This window comes from Chiroxiphia lanceolata, chromosome 6 (assembly GCF_009829145.1).
Source record: "Chiroxiphia lanceolata isolate bChiLan1 chromosome 6, bChiLan1.pri, whole genome shotgun sequence".
NCBI classification, from domain to species: domain Eukaryota; kingdom Metazoa; phylum Chordata; class Aves; order Passeriformes; family Pipridae; genus Chiroxiphia; species Chiroxiphia lanceolata.
Genome location: NC_045642.1, coordinates 63576559 through 63594192, shown reverse-complemented (window position 1 = coordinate 63594192; position 17634 = coordinate 63576559). Strand labels below are relative to the sequence as shown.

Genomic DNA, 17634 nt, shown 5'->3' with positions numbered 1-17634 from the left:
CCCAGCACACACCGTTGTCCACGTGCAGCTGGGAGTGCAGGGCACAGGAACAGCAGGAATGAGGGAGCAGGAATGGAGAAGTGTTTCTGCTTCTGCCTCAGTTTTCAGTTTGAAAAATAACAGCAGTGCTCATTCCAGGAGGCTTTGGACTTAATAGTATTTCCCTGTTTTGATTTCAGGAGGTTTTGGGCTTAATAGTATTTCCCTATTTCGAATAATCGATGTTACAGCTCTGCTAAAGCTCTTTTAATATGAATTTCACCTTCATAAAAATGAACACACACAGTATTCACCTGGAAGTTCTCTTGCACCTCAGGAGCCTGAGATCAACAGTTCCTAGCGCTGGTCACGACCCAAGCTTTATTTTTAGCTTGAAGTCTAAATATTATTAATAAATCTGCTTTGGGAAGTGTTAAATTTTAGTGACTTTGCAAGGTCTTAATGTGTTTTTTTTTAAATTGCAGGACAATGCACCTGATGGAAGGGGAGCTGCCCACTTCCATGTCAGGGAGCTGTGGGGCCAGCATCAATGGGAAGCTGTACATTTTTGGGGGATTTGATGATAAAGGATACAGTAATCGGGTATTGTATTCATTTTTTCCTGTAACACTGTATTTGAGTGAGTAATAATGCTGACCCTCCTGTTTCTGTGGTGCACTTTGCATTTGAATCAAGGAGAAATTTGAGGGAAAACTTCATTTTTGCAAAACTTTCTGTACTCATTTCTGAGAGCTGCCTGTGCTTTCCCAATTACTTTTTTTTTAAAAAATGTTTTGACAACCATAAATGAAACTAATCTCAGGGTATCACTCTTATTTTTGCTCTCTGATAGCGATTACCTTATATAATCAGGTAATAATTAAAGTTAAAACAGAGCTGCCAGGTGTCCTTGTAACTGAAGACTGAATTAGCAGAGTAGATGAAATTGGTTGTTTTATCATTTAATGAGAATGAAGTCAGAGTTCACTCCTGACTAGAAAAGAAGTAAAATGGAGCCTCTCATCAGGCAGGAAAACTTGTTGCCAATTCTTACATTTTAGCTGTGTTTTTTATGATGTATTTGCCTCCTCCTGAGTGTTGCTACATATTGTAAACTCCACTGCCAGCTCCTTTTTTATTTTTAATCCAAACTACTGTATTTTGGGGGAGGTGGGTTGTTCTTTCTGTTGGTGATTTCTGCTGGATTCTTCGATATCCTTTGCTCTGAAAACATTGTACTTTTTTTTTTTTTCTTTTAAGCTCTATTATGTTAATTTGAGAACAAAAACCGGGACCTACAGATGGAAAAAAATCACAAATTTTAAAGGTCAACCTCCTACGCCCCGTGACAAACTTTCCTGCTGGGTCTATAAGGACAGGTAACACCTTAAGAATATTTAATGTGTGTTAACTGCAGAGAGGAAGGGCTGTAAAGTGCAGAGCACACAGGTTTGGGATTCAGGAAACTCTCATTCTTAGCTTGACTTGCTGTGGGATTCTGTGTAACAACTTGCTACCAGAGTTTTCTCACATATGAGAATTAATGGTGAGTAAAAACCCACTGTAGGAGAGGGGTGGGAAGTTTAGGGGAAGTTTGTGGAATGCTTTGAGACTTCAGATAAAAAAATCATTATGCCTCTGTTATTTAATTATAACACGTTAACATTTAACACATTAAAAATCAGTATAAAATTACTTTTTTGTTGTATCCATCAATGTAATTATTACCTGCAATAAAATGTATTTCATGTGTTTTCAAGGGTTTCAATAGCTGACAATTGCAAAGGCATTTCAGGGATCATCTTCATTTTTGTAAGAACTGACTCAGCCTAGATATTTGTGTGTGTTAAGGAAAAAAAATAACTGGCTGGAAATAAATACTCCACATTTTGTGTTTATTGTGGAAAATGCCTGGATATTGTGGCATAAGTGGTCACAAGACAGTGCCTTGTCAGCAATTTGTTACTGAAGTTGTTACAAACAAGTGGGAATATGATTTACAGTGAACATTTTCAAATGTAAGTTGATTTTTGCCTTTTGTGGACTCCCCATCTAAAGATTGTTGTCCATGATGCCCCTGGGAGCTGTCTCTTGGTTTTGCAGTTCTGCTGATGGGGAAATCACAGGCATTGGAGCAACTCCTTGGCTGTTAACACAAGATTAGTGAAAACTGAGTGAAGTTCCCCAGAGCACGGTGAAATCTGCCTAGTGAGAAAATCACTCCTTTCAAGTGGCAGAGGGGGAACCTTTTCATTTAAAGAAAATGTCTGGGGAGAGCTAAACATTAAAATTTCCTGAGGTGGGAGTTTGCAGGCGGGGACGTCGCGGCCGCACGACGCTGTCGGTGACTCTTGTTTCCCCAGGAATGTCAGTCTGGAATGAGCTCCAGCATCCCATCATTTCCTAAATTGCCTTTCTGCCTCAGATCGCTGCCAGCTAACAGCAAATGGCCACAAAAGGTTGAAGTTCAGCCAAAGTTTAGGAAGCTTTGCTTATGGCTGGCCCAGTTCATGGGTGGAATGTTAGGCTGGGAGGTGTGTAACCATCCTGGCAGTGGGATTTGTTCCGTAGCGCTCCGTCGGAAAAGTCTCATTTTAAACCAGAGAAAGGCTTTTTGTCCCCCAGGCAAGGTCAAGTGGGGTGAACCTTGGGAACAGGTCTTGCCAAAAGATGTGCACAGGAGGCCAACAAATACAGCAGGAGCATGGGAATTTCCCCGGAGAAGGGCAGGAGTTCGAGCAGAACGAGGAATTTCCCTGTCTTACGTGCTGTTTGTCATTCTGAGACTCGTGCCTGAAAATATCACCGATAAATAAGCTCTTGGAGAGAGGAACAGAGACTTGAACCTTGTCTTGAACCTGTTTCCTTGTGTGGAATTCTGTCAGGCCTCTCGAGGGTCAAGGTTTGCACAATCAGGTGCAACAGGAAATATTTTCAGTTGCTTATATTACTATTACAATAACTGCAGTAGGTAACCCAAAATTTGAAACTAATTATTACAGCTCACCGATTTGAGAGCTCTTTGCTAAATGAACTCATTTTGTTGCTCTTTTAGGCTAATATATTTTGGGGGCTATGGCTGCAGGAAGCACAATGAACTGAGTGACTGTTTCGATGTCCACGATGCATTTTGGGTAAGGGATTTGTCACAACCCCAAGTGATTTGTCCCTTTCTGATTGTCGGGGGGGAAAAAAGATCCTTTGTACTGTACTCAGTGGGTGTGAAAATGTGTCTGATTTTCCACTCTACTTATGGCATCAGCAGGAAGGCAAATTGGAACCTTCCAAGATCTGAAATTCCAGATATTGCGTGTTGGGAGCAGTGGGTGCTTCACATATTCCGAGTCCCCAGTGCTGGGCTTTGAGTGCCATGAAACAAAATACTGGAGCAAAGCCCTGTTTTAATCTGAAGGCATATTTTAAAGCTGAAACCCCCAGAAAATTTAAGACTTTATTTCTTAGAAGTAACATTGGGGAATTTTTAGCTTCCCAAGCCTAACTGACGAATAATCTTAGTTAATTTATTTAATTTGTTATCCAGAAAGATACCTGGGTTAGGCATTATGTCATTTTTTGTAATAGTTACAAATATGTTACAAAACTTTCCCATGATAATTTGTTACAGTTAATAGAAAGAAGTAGAGTGATCAGAGTATTTAGTGACAGGAATTAATAAGAAATAAATGTGTGTTAAAGGGAATGTAGATCCTGACATCAAATGTTAAAGACTGAATTACAGAAATGACTTTGTACAATTAATTATTTCTCAGTGTGTTACAACAAAAATCAGAAGGTAAAATTTGTCCTGTGCTGTGAGGGATGTTGGAGCATAAAACCCATTTTCAGGTGTCATCAGCCTTTACATCCCTGGGTGCTGATGACCTTCAGCTAGACCTGAGCTGCTGCATTAAAAATATTAGTGTATTTTTTTTTAAGAAAATCTTGTATTTTAGTTTATTTTCATGTTTGACAGATCACTTCTGGGTTTGTGTCCTTCAGTAAGCCCAAAGGTTTTAAAATAAAATATACTTATTTTTGGGTTTTAAACTTTTTTTTGATTTTTTTTTTTTTTTTTTTTTTTTTAGGAAGGACAGATATTCTGGGGATGGCATAATGATGTTCATGTGTTTGACACAACCACACAGACTTGGTCTCAACCAGCAATCAGGGTGAGTGTTTTTCAGCACAACTGTGATTTCAGTGTGTTTTCAATAGCTACTGTGCTCTAGAAATTGAAGTTGGGAAAAATAATTTGAAGATGCTTAATATTGCTCAGGCTTATAACATTAAACTGGACACTCAGTGCCTCTGGAATGTGGGAAATTCACAACTGACATGAATTTTTTTTTTCCCCCATGGGGTGTTTTCAGACTGGTGTTTGTTCCGTGGTCTGGTTCTGATGCAAAAATTCCCCTAAATTTCAGAGAGGTGTTAGAAATCTGGGTACCTTAGGAGGTGATGGAGCATTGTGTATCTGGGGGATATCTTTTGAGATGAAGCTTTGTGTTCAAGCTTTAATACAACTGTTGGGAATGTAAAATTACTGTTGGTGAGCCATAACTGGAAAGACAAGGCACTGGGATATTCCAGAACTATTGACATTGTATTAAAATATTCCATAAAAGTTCATAAAATCCAGGTGAGTTTACATAAGAGCTCAGTAGTAAGTTGTGTATTGTAAAGAGTGTTGTCTGACAGTGTTTTATGGTCTTTACAAGATGGGCTGAAATTCCTATAAACTAAGTGCAAAACAAGAAAAAGGAAATCACCATTGCAAAGTAAAAACCAGTTTTGCTCTTTGTTTCTGATTTACACAGGGCACGTGGCTGTAACACCAGATTTTAAGGTGTGATTTCCAGGGATTTTAGTGCCAGTTCCTGGTGGTTTTCACCTTGGAAAAATAAAGCTGTCCAGGAGGTTTGATGATGTTCTGAAGGACCTTGTTTTGGCTCTTTCAGGGTGGAGATCCACCTCAGCCTCGAGCAGCTCACACGTGTGCTGTGCTGGGAAACAAAGGTTACATCTTTGGAGGAAGAGTGCTGGTAATTGAACATTTTCTTGGCACTAATATTATTTTCTTGGCTGTTATTTTTTTTTTTTTTTTGGATAAAAAAATCGCTTCATAGCAGGAAAAAAAAAATCCAAAATGTCTTGGCCTAACCTGGATGTTAAGGGCTCTGAATTCAGGATGCTGCTTGTCATCACCCTCTGCAAAAAGAAGAGTCTTTCTGCCTCTGACATTAATGATGAAGCACACATAGTCCCAAAAAGGGTGACTGTTTGGTATATAACAGATTTGAGTTGGCTTTATAATTTAACCTTTTGTCATTTTTTGCACACAAGTGACAGAAATACAGATGTCTGGAAGAGGTAACAAAGAGGATGCAATCAGTGCATATTTAAATTAGGGCTGGATCGTGGCTGTATAATCTTAACTCTTCCTGACTCTTTTCAACTTAAAGTTATAGGAATCATCTCCCTGGTTATCTGTACCTAAAAACCATGAAGCCAACATGGTAAGCAAGGAGATATTAAACCTCTCAGCAACACATTTAATTTCTCTAGTGCTGGTCAGAGGAGATTTTTCTCTTCAGTTCTTCTCTGCTGAAGCTTTAATGTAAGAAACAGATTCTGTAAGGCAAGTGAAAACCCTCCCAGTTTAAGTTACTGTCTACTCTTGTGGTTTTTAATTTTTGAGCTCTCTTAGCTACAGCTAGTTTGGAGCCTTTAATCCTGCTCAGCTGGAGGATGAGACTGGATGTTTTCTGTCTCTACTCCTCTGAAAAGTAGCAGGGAAGAAGCTTTTTGAAAGCCCCCAGTGCTGTGTTTTTGGTAGAAGAGAAGGAATTAGCTGTTTGGGAATGCCCTGCAGTGAGCATATGCCAACTTCATCTTGGAAAGCTGCCATAAACTAACCCCTGTATCCCAAGAACTGGCCAACAAAGCAGTGTAAAATTGCCCTTTGTTCCCTATTCCCTGTTTTTCCTGCCACAGTGTTGTTCCCAGGGCATGTCTGCAGTTCTGGTACCAATGGTTTCTACTCCTGTAGAAATGTCACACATGTCCAGCCAGTTTCCAGTTTGAATTTCCTCCCACGGGCTGCAGAAAAGATTTTTTTTTTCAAGCACCTTTTCAGAGCAATCAGGAAAGAAAGTAACCAAAATGGATCCTGTTTGTTCTTTGCCATTATGTGGCCTTTGACACAGGCTCAGGATTTTTGGGATCAAGCCCCACCTCTGCCTAAGAGAGCTGCACACAGCAGCTTCCAGAGCTGTGGGTTTGGACAAACTTGGTTTGCAAATAACTTAAGGAAATAAAGAAATTTTGGAAGAGATTGAAAAATGACCAAGCCTCATGTGTCAGGGTTGTCCCTGCCGGGCTGAGGGAGAGCCCTGTGCCTCTGCCATGGAATTGCTCTTCCCTGTCTCCTGGTGACTGAACCACAGCCAAATCCTGCTCCTCATTTAAGGAGCCCACAGGCCTGGGAGGGAAAGAAACCCAGATGTGAAGAAGTAAATGTGCAGCTCAGGACCTTCTGCCCTCCCATTTATTCCTGGTCACTTCCTCGGCCTCCAGAGCCTCGTTCCCTCAGCGAGGGCTGAGCCCTTCACCCCAGAGCCAGGACAGCACTGAGGGCTCTGTGCTCAGCTCAGGGCTGCTCCACTGGGCCTGTTGCCACTGAACTGCTCTGGAACTCCAGCTGGGATTTCATGCAGCCTCTGCAAGTGGAATTATTGTTATTTAGCTGGAGCTCACCTGTCATTTCTCCACTGTGCTGGTGCATGATTAGATCTGCCCTCAGAGGATTTGCCCTCGGGCTTCTGTTTAACTCTGTCTCACCACAGGATTCTGAAGGCTCTGATCTGAAAAGGTTTTTCTCTTCCTCATGTAGCATCAGCTTCCTTAAAAATTCAGTGAAAATTTCAGTGAAACCACTTGGGAACCGTGTCAGAGTGGAATTGTGGAAAGCTGTATTTAATTCTGTAGGAGAGCAGTCAGTGTAATTTTCACCTTAGTAATTGTTATTGATTCACTTTCTGTCCTAGAAATAAATGGAAGGAAACGTAGAAAGGTTTGGGAACATCCAATGGGGCTTGAGGAATTAATGTAAGTCATGAAACAAGAAAGCTAAAGACATCAAAAACCCACTACATTTCCTGACAACAGGAGTAACTCCTCCCCAAAGGATGAAGTCTTGCTTTTCTCCATAAATTAAGGAGCAAATACGGGGTTGCTCTGCTCCTTCTAGTTCACCATAATACAAATCTTCCCAGGGAAAAGGCTCTACAAGGAACCAGAAAGGGCCAGGAAGTGTCATGAGGCTTCTCCTATTCATCTTTCTGGGAGGAAAGGGCACCTTTTTCCAAAGTTGGAGCTAGAACTGGTAAAAGAAGATGATGAGGATGATGATGGTGATCAAAATCAATTGTACCAGGAATCATTTGAAAGCAGGCTCAGAAGTGTTATGTGGACTCTGTTCCTTCAGGTAAGCCCCTGGAAAAAACAGAAACGGGAGAAAGTGGGAAGGAAGGAGAGTTAGTCCAAAAGTTGATGCAAGTCTTGTGTTTGATTTAAGTGGAAAATTTTCATGTAAAGAACGAGGTAACAAACCTAAGTCTTTCCAGCAGCTCCTCACACATCTGATGCCTTAATGTAAGCATGTTTATATTTCCTGTCACTGAAGATCCATCGAACTGCAGTCCTTCTCTTGGCAAAGATTGGAGCTGGAGTAGCTGTTTGGTTGTAATTCCAGAATGCAGAGGTGCAGAATTTACTGTAAGAGCAGTGAGCTGAGAATAATGTCACCCTTAATGCCTTTCATCGTGCTGGAAAGTTTAATCCTGAGACAAAGCAGATCCTGGTTAATGTTTACTGGGCTGCAAATAAATGAACGTGCCAGAGATGAGCAGAATGTCTCAGGAGTCCTTGTAGCTCCAAGGGAGATGCAAACCCTCTCAGGAGGCTTGGTGCTTTAAAGCCAGTTAAGAATCATTTTAGGATTGTCAGAATGATTAAATATTGTAGATACCAGTCAGAAATACATGAGAAACTGCAAGAAAACTGTGTATGGCAAGTGGTGATGCTATAAACCTGTGTGCTTTCCAGTCTCCCAAATAAGGGTTGGGTAGAAAGGCTTTGTTAAGGGACTGAATCTTGGGCAGAACTGTCCAGCTGATGGTGTTTTGAATTCCAGAGGAGGTTGATGTAATTGTGGATCTGTCAAGCTGTTGAATCATGAGAATGTAAAGATTATAACACATTGATTTCCCAGGGACCAGGAAACTGGAAACCTCTCCATCTTCTGCCTAATGCCTAGGAAAGGAAAGTCAGCGAGGAGGTCTTGAACAGGATCTTCTTGAAACCTAAATTTCCAACATAACAGCAACTTTCTTCCCTTTCTCTGATAGATGCCCTTCATATCAAATTGTGTTGTTCCAAGATGATTAAACATTTTCAGTTGTAGAGGCCAGGACGTTGGGGTTTGCCCACCCTGCCCCAAGTTGTCTGGCTGTGCACGGAAGATACCAACTGCATTTTGCTTTCTGCTGGGATAATTTGTTCCTCATCTCCTTCATAGCCACCAGAAGGAGCAGGAAGCTGGATAGACTTGTCATGGAAGACAGATCTGTTCCACTGGCTGTCAGCTGGACCACACTTGGTTGTTACATTCAACCCTTTTGAGGGATAAAGTTTCTCAGGCAATGCCCCAAACCCTCACGTTCTGCTTTTCTGTAGCCTGGTGCCCTCCCTGAAGGCATCCCAGGATTGTGGTTGACATTCCCTTCTCCAGGACAGCAAAGTACTTGCTCAGAGGAGGCCATAGCTATCCTGAAAACCTTTCTGTTTCCTGAAATCCCCTGAGAGACTTCCCATAGCTCTGATGGACAGCTTTGGAAGTCTCTCACACTCACTCCCTGGCTGAGTTCTCAGGGGTAAAACTACTCCTGTTCTGACTTACATGACCAGCCTAGTTTCTGCCTCAAAGGATCTGCCAGCTGGAGAAAGGCTTATTCTAATAGATCTATGGACTACCCTAGGAGAAAAGGAGTTGGAAGGTAAGGCAAGATACATTTCCCTACTTCCCAGATCTTTTTTGTAGCGCCCAGGGGAATTGCAGGTGTCAGTGGAGTGTGTTGTGAGTCGTTGAAAATAACCTAAAGCAGAGGAATTCTTTTTATCTTCTCCCCCAGCCCTAAGGCAGTCAGTCACTTCTCCATCTCACATCACAGGCAGACAGGAAAGTGCATTGATTTCCCGTTTTGTTATGTTTGTGGCAAGTGCTAAAGGGTCCTAAAACCTTGTCATTGCTGGTAGTAACTTTGTGAGAGGGGCAAGAGAGAAAACCACAGACGTGATGGACTTTTTGTGGGATGCACTGAGCACTACCAGGATATTCCAAGGAGTAAGGCAGGAGGATACAGAGTTCTGATCAGAACGTAAAGAAAAATGACGTGAGGCAACTCTGTGAGAGTAAAACACCTTGTGCATTTACCTCCCGTGAATTCTGTGGATGAAAGTTAAATACATTTGCAGGAACTGAATAAATATCACGCAGTTCTTCACTGTTAAAAGCTAAAATTGGCCCCATAGTGCCATTCCATGGCTGGAAATATTCCTGACAGGCAGTTTTCTGAGAGTTGCATGTTCAGGGGGTTTTTTTGTTGTTTTTTTTTTTTTTTTTTTGAGAAGAAATGCTTTTCATCTACCACAGAAAACAGATTTATGTTAAGGCACACGGGTACAGATTTCTTCAAAATATTGTCACTTGTAATATTCTGTCCCAGGAAGGCCTCACTGAAATGCTTTGCTTCTTGTTTGCTTACTATAACACAAGTGGGATTTTATTTCTTTGTTTCAGCAAACCAGAATGAATGATTTGCACTGCCTCAATTTAGACACTTGGACTTGGTCTGGAAGGTGAGTTTCCACCCCCCTCTAACACTTAAAACTGAATGTAGCAGTTTGAACCATATTGTTAAATAGATCCAGAGCTAATCCTGTAGCTTTTCCAAGAGGAGAATGAGGGTTTGGGGACTGTTTTAACAGCTGCTATATTGTGATTTCCATTTAATTTAATTTGATAGTGGTTACTAAGCTTTTTCTGTTCTGCACCAAAGCACTGATGATGCTGTTTCAAGCACAGCATGTAGTGATTTAACATCCTAATTTTCAAGATGGGTGCACTTATCCATATGGAATTTCAGGTCTGATGTCTTCTCTAATGCTGTTTTTAGTATCTCTAGTTGGCTAATTACAGCACAGACTGGGGAAGGGTCTCTGTCATCAAAGACCATGAAATCCTAAAAACTGAACATTTTTCCAAAACTCAGTTATTTCTTTATTGTGATCCAAGAAAGGCTCCCAAGGTTTACCCGTGATTTAGTGTTGGATCACTGTAAATTTAGGAGCCTCCTCTCCAGCCATTCCAGCACCTCGGCAAAGAGTCTTTGAGAGACTGAAAAAAAAAAAGAGATTTAAGATATTATGGGCAAAAAAGAGCCTTTTCACAGTGTCTGCTGCTGTGGTGGCACCTCACAGGAGGTATAAAGGGTCCATATTTATTCATTATTTATTTCATCTCCTGATCACAAAAGGAGAAAAAAAATTCGGTGTATCTTTCAGGAGAATGTCAAATCAGTATTTACATTTTTTACTCCAGTATACAGTCAGTCTTTGCACCAATTGTTTGAAAAGTTATTTCTGGTTACACCCTGAAATCAGCAATGGTGTTAAAAAACAGGCATTTGTAAGGGATGTTCACAATATAGAGAATTTTACTCCAAAAGTGCCATGATTCCCCACAGGAACACTGTAAAATAAGAACAGAAAAGCTCCAAATGCAATAACAATTTTATTTAAAGCCCCACTAGCCAGTCAAGTGTCTTTCTTATTCAACTCTACACAGGTTTCTTAAGGAATTGCATAACATAAACCTAGTAAATCAGGAATATCCTCCAGCAGGGGATTGCAGTTGTTATTTTAGCTGCCACTACCCAGAAGTCCCTTTGCTCCACTGACTCGTTGCTCAAAGTGTTCCCTATTATGTTATTTCTGGTACTGTGATCGTGTTTTTTGCAGCATGACACTTGAAATTTTGTCACCCCTCAGTACCTGGTTTCTATTTTTTGTTTTTAACCCTCAAAGCACAGGCTGCCCCTTGGCCCAGTTTAGCAGCCTCTTCCACAAGAGTTGTGCAAAGCAGGCCCTCAAACACTGCAGCTTGGCTTTGGTGCCAAATTTAGCAGGACAGTTTTTGCAGTCCCTGTTTAATTCCCTCTGATTCTTCAGGCTTTGCTTCCAGATGGAGAATTCGGCAGTGAGATTCCTCTGGCTGTGCCACAGATGCCTCCACTCCTCACCCAGGGCTTCCTCCGTGCCCAGTGAAGGGAAACAGGCACTTCCCGGGGCTGAGACGTGGGAAATAAATCCCCAGGTTGTGCTTTCCAGGCACCTGTTTCTCTTCACTGACTGCAAAGGAAATACAGATACCCAAACTGGGTTTTTTTGGGATATCCCATAGGCTCAGGTTCTTTGCTGTTCACATTCTCACCTCAAGCAAACCCACCTAAAACCCAATTTCAAATCTTACGTTTTTGTAACACGAGCAGATTTTTAGCAATAATAAACCTGCATCTGTTTTGTACTTAACAAATCACCTTACTAACATTTATCTCAAAATTTGGGTGACCACAGTGGTTGAAGAGGTGGTAGCTTTTGGATCAAAGGTAAAGCCACAATCCTCAGATCATTTAAAACCCTTTTCCTAGAACTGGAGAGGATTCATTAAATTTAATCACAGTTAACCCTTTAGCTACATGTAGGTGCAGTTGATTTGATTATTTAGTCTTTGCTGTCTTTGCTTTTTCACTGGGAAAACATCCAAGCTTACTCTGGGACAAACTTAAGAAATTTTCTGCCAGGTTAATTTTCAGCATTCTTTGCAAATTTGGTCATTTTTGTTTCTTTGTTTCACCAAGAATTAATATCAGTGGAGAGAAACCAAAGGATCGCTCCTGGCACACGTTGACTCCAATAGGAGATGACAGACTTTTTCTTTTTGGTGGACTAAGTTCTGATAATGTTCCTTTAAGTAAGTAATTTAGAGGCTATAATTCTATTCTGTTCAAATCAGAGTGAAAAATATTAAATAGGAAGTGGGATAGTCTTCTGTGAGTTCCTTTTCTTTTTTAGAAAAGGCACCTTGTTTTCATGAAAAGCCCATGAAATTATTGAAAACGATTTTAAGTTTCATAGATAAATCCACTGGGAGGGGGTGATTTTTCTCAGTTTCTCCAAAAGAAAAGAAATCAAGTGTATTTTAATTCCAAATTTCAATGCAGTGTGTGTTCAGTTAAATTACAAGGAGCGAAAAGATGCAGGTTAATGTAGCAATGATGTTACTGTTACCTGAATGTAACGTGTTCTTAGAACACAGAGCTGCTTGTATAAATTAAAAAAAAGGTGATTTTTGGCCCAAAAAAAGGCACTAATGCATGTTCTTACCTTGTAGGTGATGGCTGGATCCACAGCATCACAACAAACGGATGGAAGCAACTCACCCACTTGCCTAAGAGTAGGCCTAGGTATAAAAACACAGACCAATGTGTGCTGAAATTTAATCATTTTTAAAAATTAACTGATTTTTAAATTACTGAACAGTATTTTTGAACGACATTATATGAATGTTTTAGAAAATTAATGCAGTGTGATTGAATAGTTTGCTTTAATGCCTCATTTTCCTTCAGGCCTGATACAGCATTTTGAGTTTCTGTATTTATTGTGGTTGATGTTCATTTGCCTTGAAAGATGTTTTTGTGGTGAAGGAGCTGGGTGTCCAACCAACCTGGTTTTCTACAGCCAAATTATAAGGAAATACCTCAAAACCTTTGAGGAATTGATAACCAAAGAGAATAATAAAAGTTGATTAATGTTGATACATTATTAGAAATAGAGAACCATGAAAAAGTGGATGCATCTTTCGGGGTTCAAAAGTAAAATATTTTGTTTATTAATGCAGTGTTTGAAGCAATATGTGTTTTTCATAAGAGAATTACTATTGAATTGGTTTGCTGTAGGTAGTAAATATTCAGGTTTTCATGGAATTAATTCTCTACATCCACCCAGGAGCTTTCAGCACCATTTTCTATTATTCTTTTACGATATAAATATGTACAATTCTGGTCTGGCATTTGCATGATTCCTGCCTTGCCTTCTGCTACTGAAATATCTTCACCTCATTTAACTTTCTTCCTGTTTTATCCTGTTCTAGGGTGTCTTTTAAACATTACAGCCACAGCTAGACCAAGTTTTCTGCTTTTCTGTGCTTCAGGCTCAAATAAACTACCTTAATTCACGGAATATTTTCCTTTTATGATTAGTGAGCTGACAGATGAAGGGACTGATGGCTGCCTTAAATAAAGCACAGCAGTAGCAGCCAAGGATCTGTGTTCAGTTCTTCACACGTGGATGGTTTCAAGCCTTCCCTCTGTCATTATTTTCACTGGGGATCATGGAAAAGGACCAGGAAGGGACAGAATGTGCTGTTTGTACAGGCAGCAGCCCCAGGAGCTGCAGCTCAGCCTTTCCTGTGCATTAAAGCTGGAATAACATCTGTGCCTGGCTTGGCAGAGGGGCTGGATGGTAGGAACCAGTGTCTCCTGAGCCCCAAGTGGTTTCCAGGCAATTCCAGGGCAAATCCCATCGTGGGATACAAGGGGAGCTGTTGTGCACACACAGCCCAGCCCATCCTGGGAGAGCAGAGCCTTTGGATCCCATCCTGACAGGACTCTCCGAGCTCCCTCAGTTCCAAACGTGTCCTGTGGTTCTCCACCACCTGAGGATTGTGGGATTTGGGTTGGAGGCTGAGGACCTTTCCCTGACCTAATTCTTTATTGAAGGAAAGGACCTCCCATCCTTAAACAACCCCCAAAAGCTTCATTAACCTTTCTCAGGAAGTCACAGAATAGCTGGGCTGGGAAGGGCCCTCTGGAGATCCTCCAGTGCAACCCCCCTGCCAAGGCAGGGTCACCTGGAGCAGGTGACACAGGAACACGTCCAGGTGGATTTGGAATGGCTCCAGGAAACATGGATAAAAGGGGCCACACCAAAAGCCTGTCTGTATATTGAACTACTTTGAGTGTGAAGTACTTCCTTGTACCATGATTGTATCCAGGATTACTGCAGGATCTCTGCAGCTGGAAAAGGTTTGAGTCAGTTCAGTTGCTCCTCTGACTTAAAATACAGGGGCAATAATCCTTATACATGTACTTCTTTTATATATATTTCTATTATTTTCTAATAATACCCAGAATATCACACATTCATTAGTGTCTGTTCCAGGTGCTTCTGCAAGTTTGATTCCCTCCCTAAATTCTGTAAAGAATAATTTCCTTCAACCTTCATTTTTAGTACTTTCTGAAAAAAATTGTCTTCCCAGGTGATTCTGTACTGGTAGAAAATACTGTTCTTCTTTTCTGTCCCTCAGTTGCACTTCAGCCAACGTTTTGCATGCTGGGTTAAAACAGACAACAAACTCCTGTGTAACTCCTGGATTCCCAGTGTTTTCATGCTGTTGTTGTAGCTGGAAGAGCTGTGTCTGAAGGATGTGTGTGATTTCAATAACGTGCTCTGTCAGAATGTTTAGGTGATAAGTTAGAGCAGCCGTGGGAGGACAGAAACTCTTGTCAGGCTGTAGGAAAAGCCTCAGGTTGCGAGATAGGATGTCACCAGAGTCCAGGCAGGAAAGGCTTCCCACTGTTCTTCGTGACCAAGTCCAGGCCAGAGTTTTCCTAATGCAGATCAGGCAGAGACAGATCTATCCACAGGTAGGAGGAAGGGAAAAAGTGGGATACAGTTTAGCCTAAGGATGTGAATGGAGTAAGGAAGCGGGAACGTTTGCGTGAAAATTTAGTGGGGCATTTTATTTTGGTTCTGTAGCTCTAAAGGGCCAGAGCTCTGTGGGGATCATCTTGTGCCATTCACTGGTGGTAGACCAGCAGAAAAATTAGAGGGTTTGATCTGCAACTAATAAAAAATAAATCTAGCAAGGTGTGGCTGCAGAATCTTTGATTATAAAATCAGGTTGTGGTTTTGTGGGGGTCTCTTTTATGTCATGTGTTTTTATATGCACAACACAAAACCTGATGTGGTGTGACTGACCCACAGGGACTGATCCCCAGGAATCTTTGGGGCAAGTGTAAGACTGAAGCAGGGTAACTGGTGTTCGCAGTGCTCAGGGATCCAAGTCAGTACTGAGAACCCCACGGACTGAAAGCCACTAGAATTGTACTTCTGAAGCAAAGAAATAGTGGGAAATTCAAAAAGGAAAAGAAAAGCCACCCTTGGCCAAAGCTTTGTTTGCAGAGTTATGTTTTTGTCTAAAAATTTTCCACTGCAGTGATAAATAAGACAAAGTTTATATAACCAGAGTATAGAAGAGTCAAATAATGACAAAATATATTAGTCTGTATGCAAATAATTCTCATGAGATGGATAGTGACATTGCTCTCTCCTTTTATATTGTTAAACTAACGAGTAATATATTTTAAGCTACTATTTTTTACCTCTGAACAGTTCTGAAATAATGTCTTTGTCTTGCTGATAACACACAACTGATGTTGCTCCTTGGGCACTAATTGCATTTATGGTTTTATTTCTAGACTCTGGCACACAGCCTGCCTTGGAAAAGAAGGAGAAGTGATGGTGTTTGGTGGGAGCAAAGATGACCTGCTTTTCATGGACACAGTCAGTAAACTGCATAATAAATCCTATCATTAGGATAATTATAATTGATATAAAATGATGGAATCATGGAATGGTTTGGGTTGGAAGGGACCTTAAAGCTCACCCAGTTCCACCCCCTGCCATGGGCAGGGACACCTTCCACTAGCTAAGGTTGCTCCAAGCCCCATCCAACCTGGCCTTGGACACTTCCAGGGATCCAGGGGAGTCCACAACCTCTCTGAGCAAATCAATTAATGTATTTATAGATGGGATTTAAATTAAAAAAAAAAAAAAAAAAACAACAAACAAACAGATTGAGATGTTGGCTCAAATTGGTAACTGAAAACCACCACCGAGGAATCCCCACCTGAAGTTTTCTTGACTGATGGAATAAAAAGGGATTTGTAGTTCAGATGCTTAATAGTTATTGAGGTATTATCAGTTTCAAATCATGCATGTGGTAATTAATGTGACATTAATCTAGAGATAAACTGTTTGCCATTTTAATGGTTCCTTTTTTTTCTCTTGATCAGGGTCACTGCAGTGACTTGTTGATATTTCAGACTCAGCCTTATTCCCTCCTCAGGTGAGTTGTGGTTACAGAATCTCTAAATCCCAGACTGGTTTAGGTTGGGAGGGACTTTAAGGACAATCCAGTTCCACCCCCTGCCGTGGGCAGGGACACTTCCATCAGACCCAGTTGCTCCAAGGGTGATTTTTAGCCACGTGCTCCTGGACAGGCAGGTAAAATACCAAATTACCTCCTCAGTAAATATTTGAACCATGCCATGTGTGATGATCCACAGCAGTTTAATCCCTGGTGGTGTGTAATTCTCCTGCACGTGCACCCACAACACCTGTAATTAATGCACAACACCAACTTTAATAAGCTGTCACTTTGTCTTCAGATTACAGACCATTTACTTAAAGGTTTGGGGTTTTTTTCCTGTTTTCCTTCTTCAGGCTGTGTCTTGACTGCATTGGGAAGAACGCAGCTCTCCTGAGGAACCAGATTCCCTGCCTGCCATCCAAACTTTTGCAGGAAGTGCTGAAAAAAATCACCTTCTGGGCTGCAGTGACCCACCGGCAGGAGAGGAAAGCCGAGACCGAAAGACAAAGTCAACTCAACACCACATGAACAAGGGCAGGGAAGCCCTGGGACACCTCCAAGTGTTTTGTTACTGCTGTTCCAGAACGACTGTGTGTTAAGCTGAGTTTCTAAGTGAAGTTTGAGAAGGAAAGAAATCCTTTTTGTGGGAAGTCTCTCTTGTTTTCTGCGTAGGAAACGAATGCGACTTCATTTGTATATATTGTTCATTTCTGTTGTGGTCTTAAGGAGACAGTCCATCCACCTTGTTCTTTTGGAAGGGGATACAAAACATTTTCAGTTGGATAAAAATATGGCATAGGTCTAAAAATCTTCCTGCAGCCTTATCACATCAGCCTACATTAGTTCAACACAGTGGCCTGGGGAGATCCACACTCGTCAGTCTTAAGAGGTAACAAATTTGGGAGCACCACCAAATCTTATTGTTTGATTCCACCAGACTCTCCTCTCCTCATCCACTCAAACAATGGAGCCCCACCTCATGCTCCAAGTAGGAAAATCCATGAGGGAACCGTGGAACTTGAAGAAAAACCTGTGACGAGCACCGTGACCTGTTGTCTGTAGGAAAACTTCTGCTCATCACCTCGTTTTGCTGTTTCTGTCATCACTGAGTCCTTTTGGAAATAAGTTGTATATTGTATTTTGGATGTGTAAAGTTTATATTTCATTCTTGTTTAAAAAAAAAACCCCAAACACAAAAAGTTGCTTATTTATTGTTTAAAAAGAGCAAATGTAGTACGGGCTATTTTTCTGTTTCGAATATTTAGTTAACAGGAGCACAGTCATTAAAATTTTATAGAGAGTTGAATTGAGATCCATTTTGA

The 17634-nt window shown here is 41.1% G+C and overlaps 1 protein-coding gene across 1 annotated transcript in view; it reads left to right on the top strand.

Annotated features, from left to right (window-relative positions):
• KLHDC1 (kelch domain containing 1) overlaps positions 1-17634 on the top strand; it is a 21201-nt gene extending 3567 nt beyond the window's left edge. Inside the window, exons 3-13 of the mRNA XM_032692089.1 lie at positions 465-582; positions 1240-1358; positions 3035-3113; positions 4065-4148; positions 4938-5021; positions 9839-9897; positions 11958-12070; positions 12491-12563; positions 15639-15723; positions 16236-16288; positions 16666-17634. Coding sequence (XP_032547980.1) covers positions 465-582; positions 1240-1358; positions 3035-3113; positions 4065-4148; positions 4938-5021; positions 9839-9897; positions 11958-12070; positions 12491-12563; positions 15639-15723; positions 16236-16288; positions 16666-16840 — 1042 coding nt within the window. The 3' untranslated portion in view covers positions 16841-17634. The remainder of the gene's footprint in view (positions 1-464; positions 583-1239; positions 1359-3034; positions 3114-4064; positions 4149-4937; positions 5022-9838; positions 9898-11957; positions 12071-12490; positions 12564-15638; positions 15724-16235; positions 16289-16665) is intronic.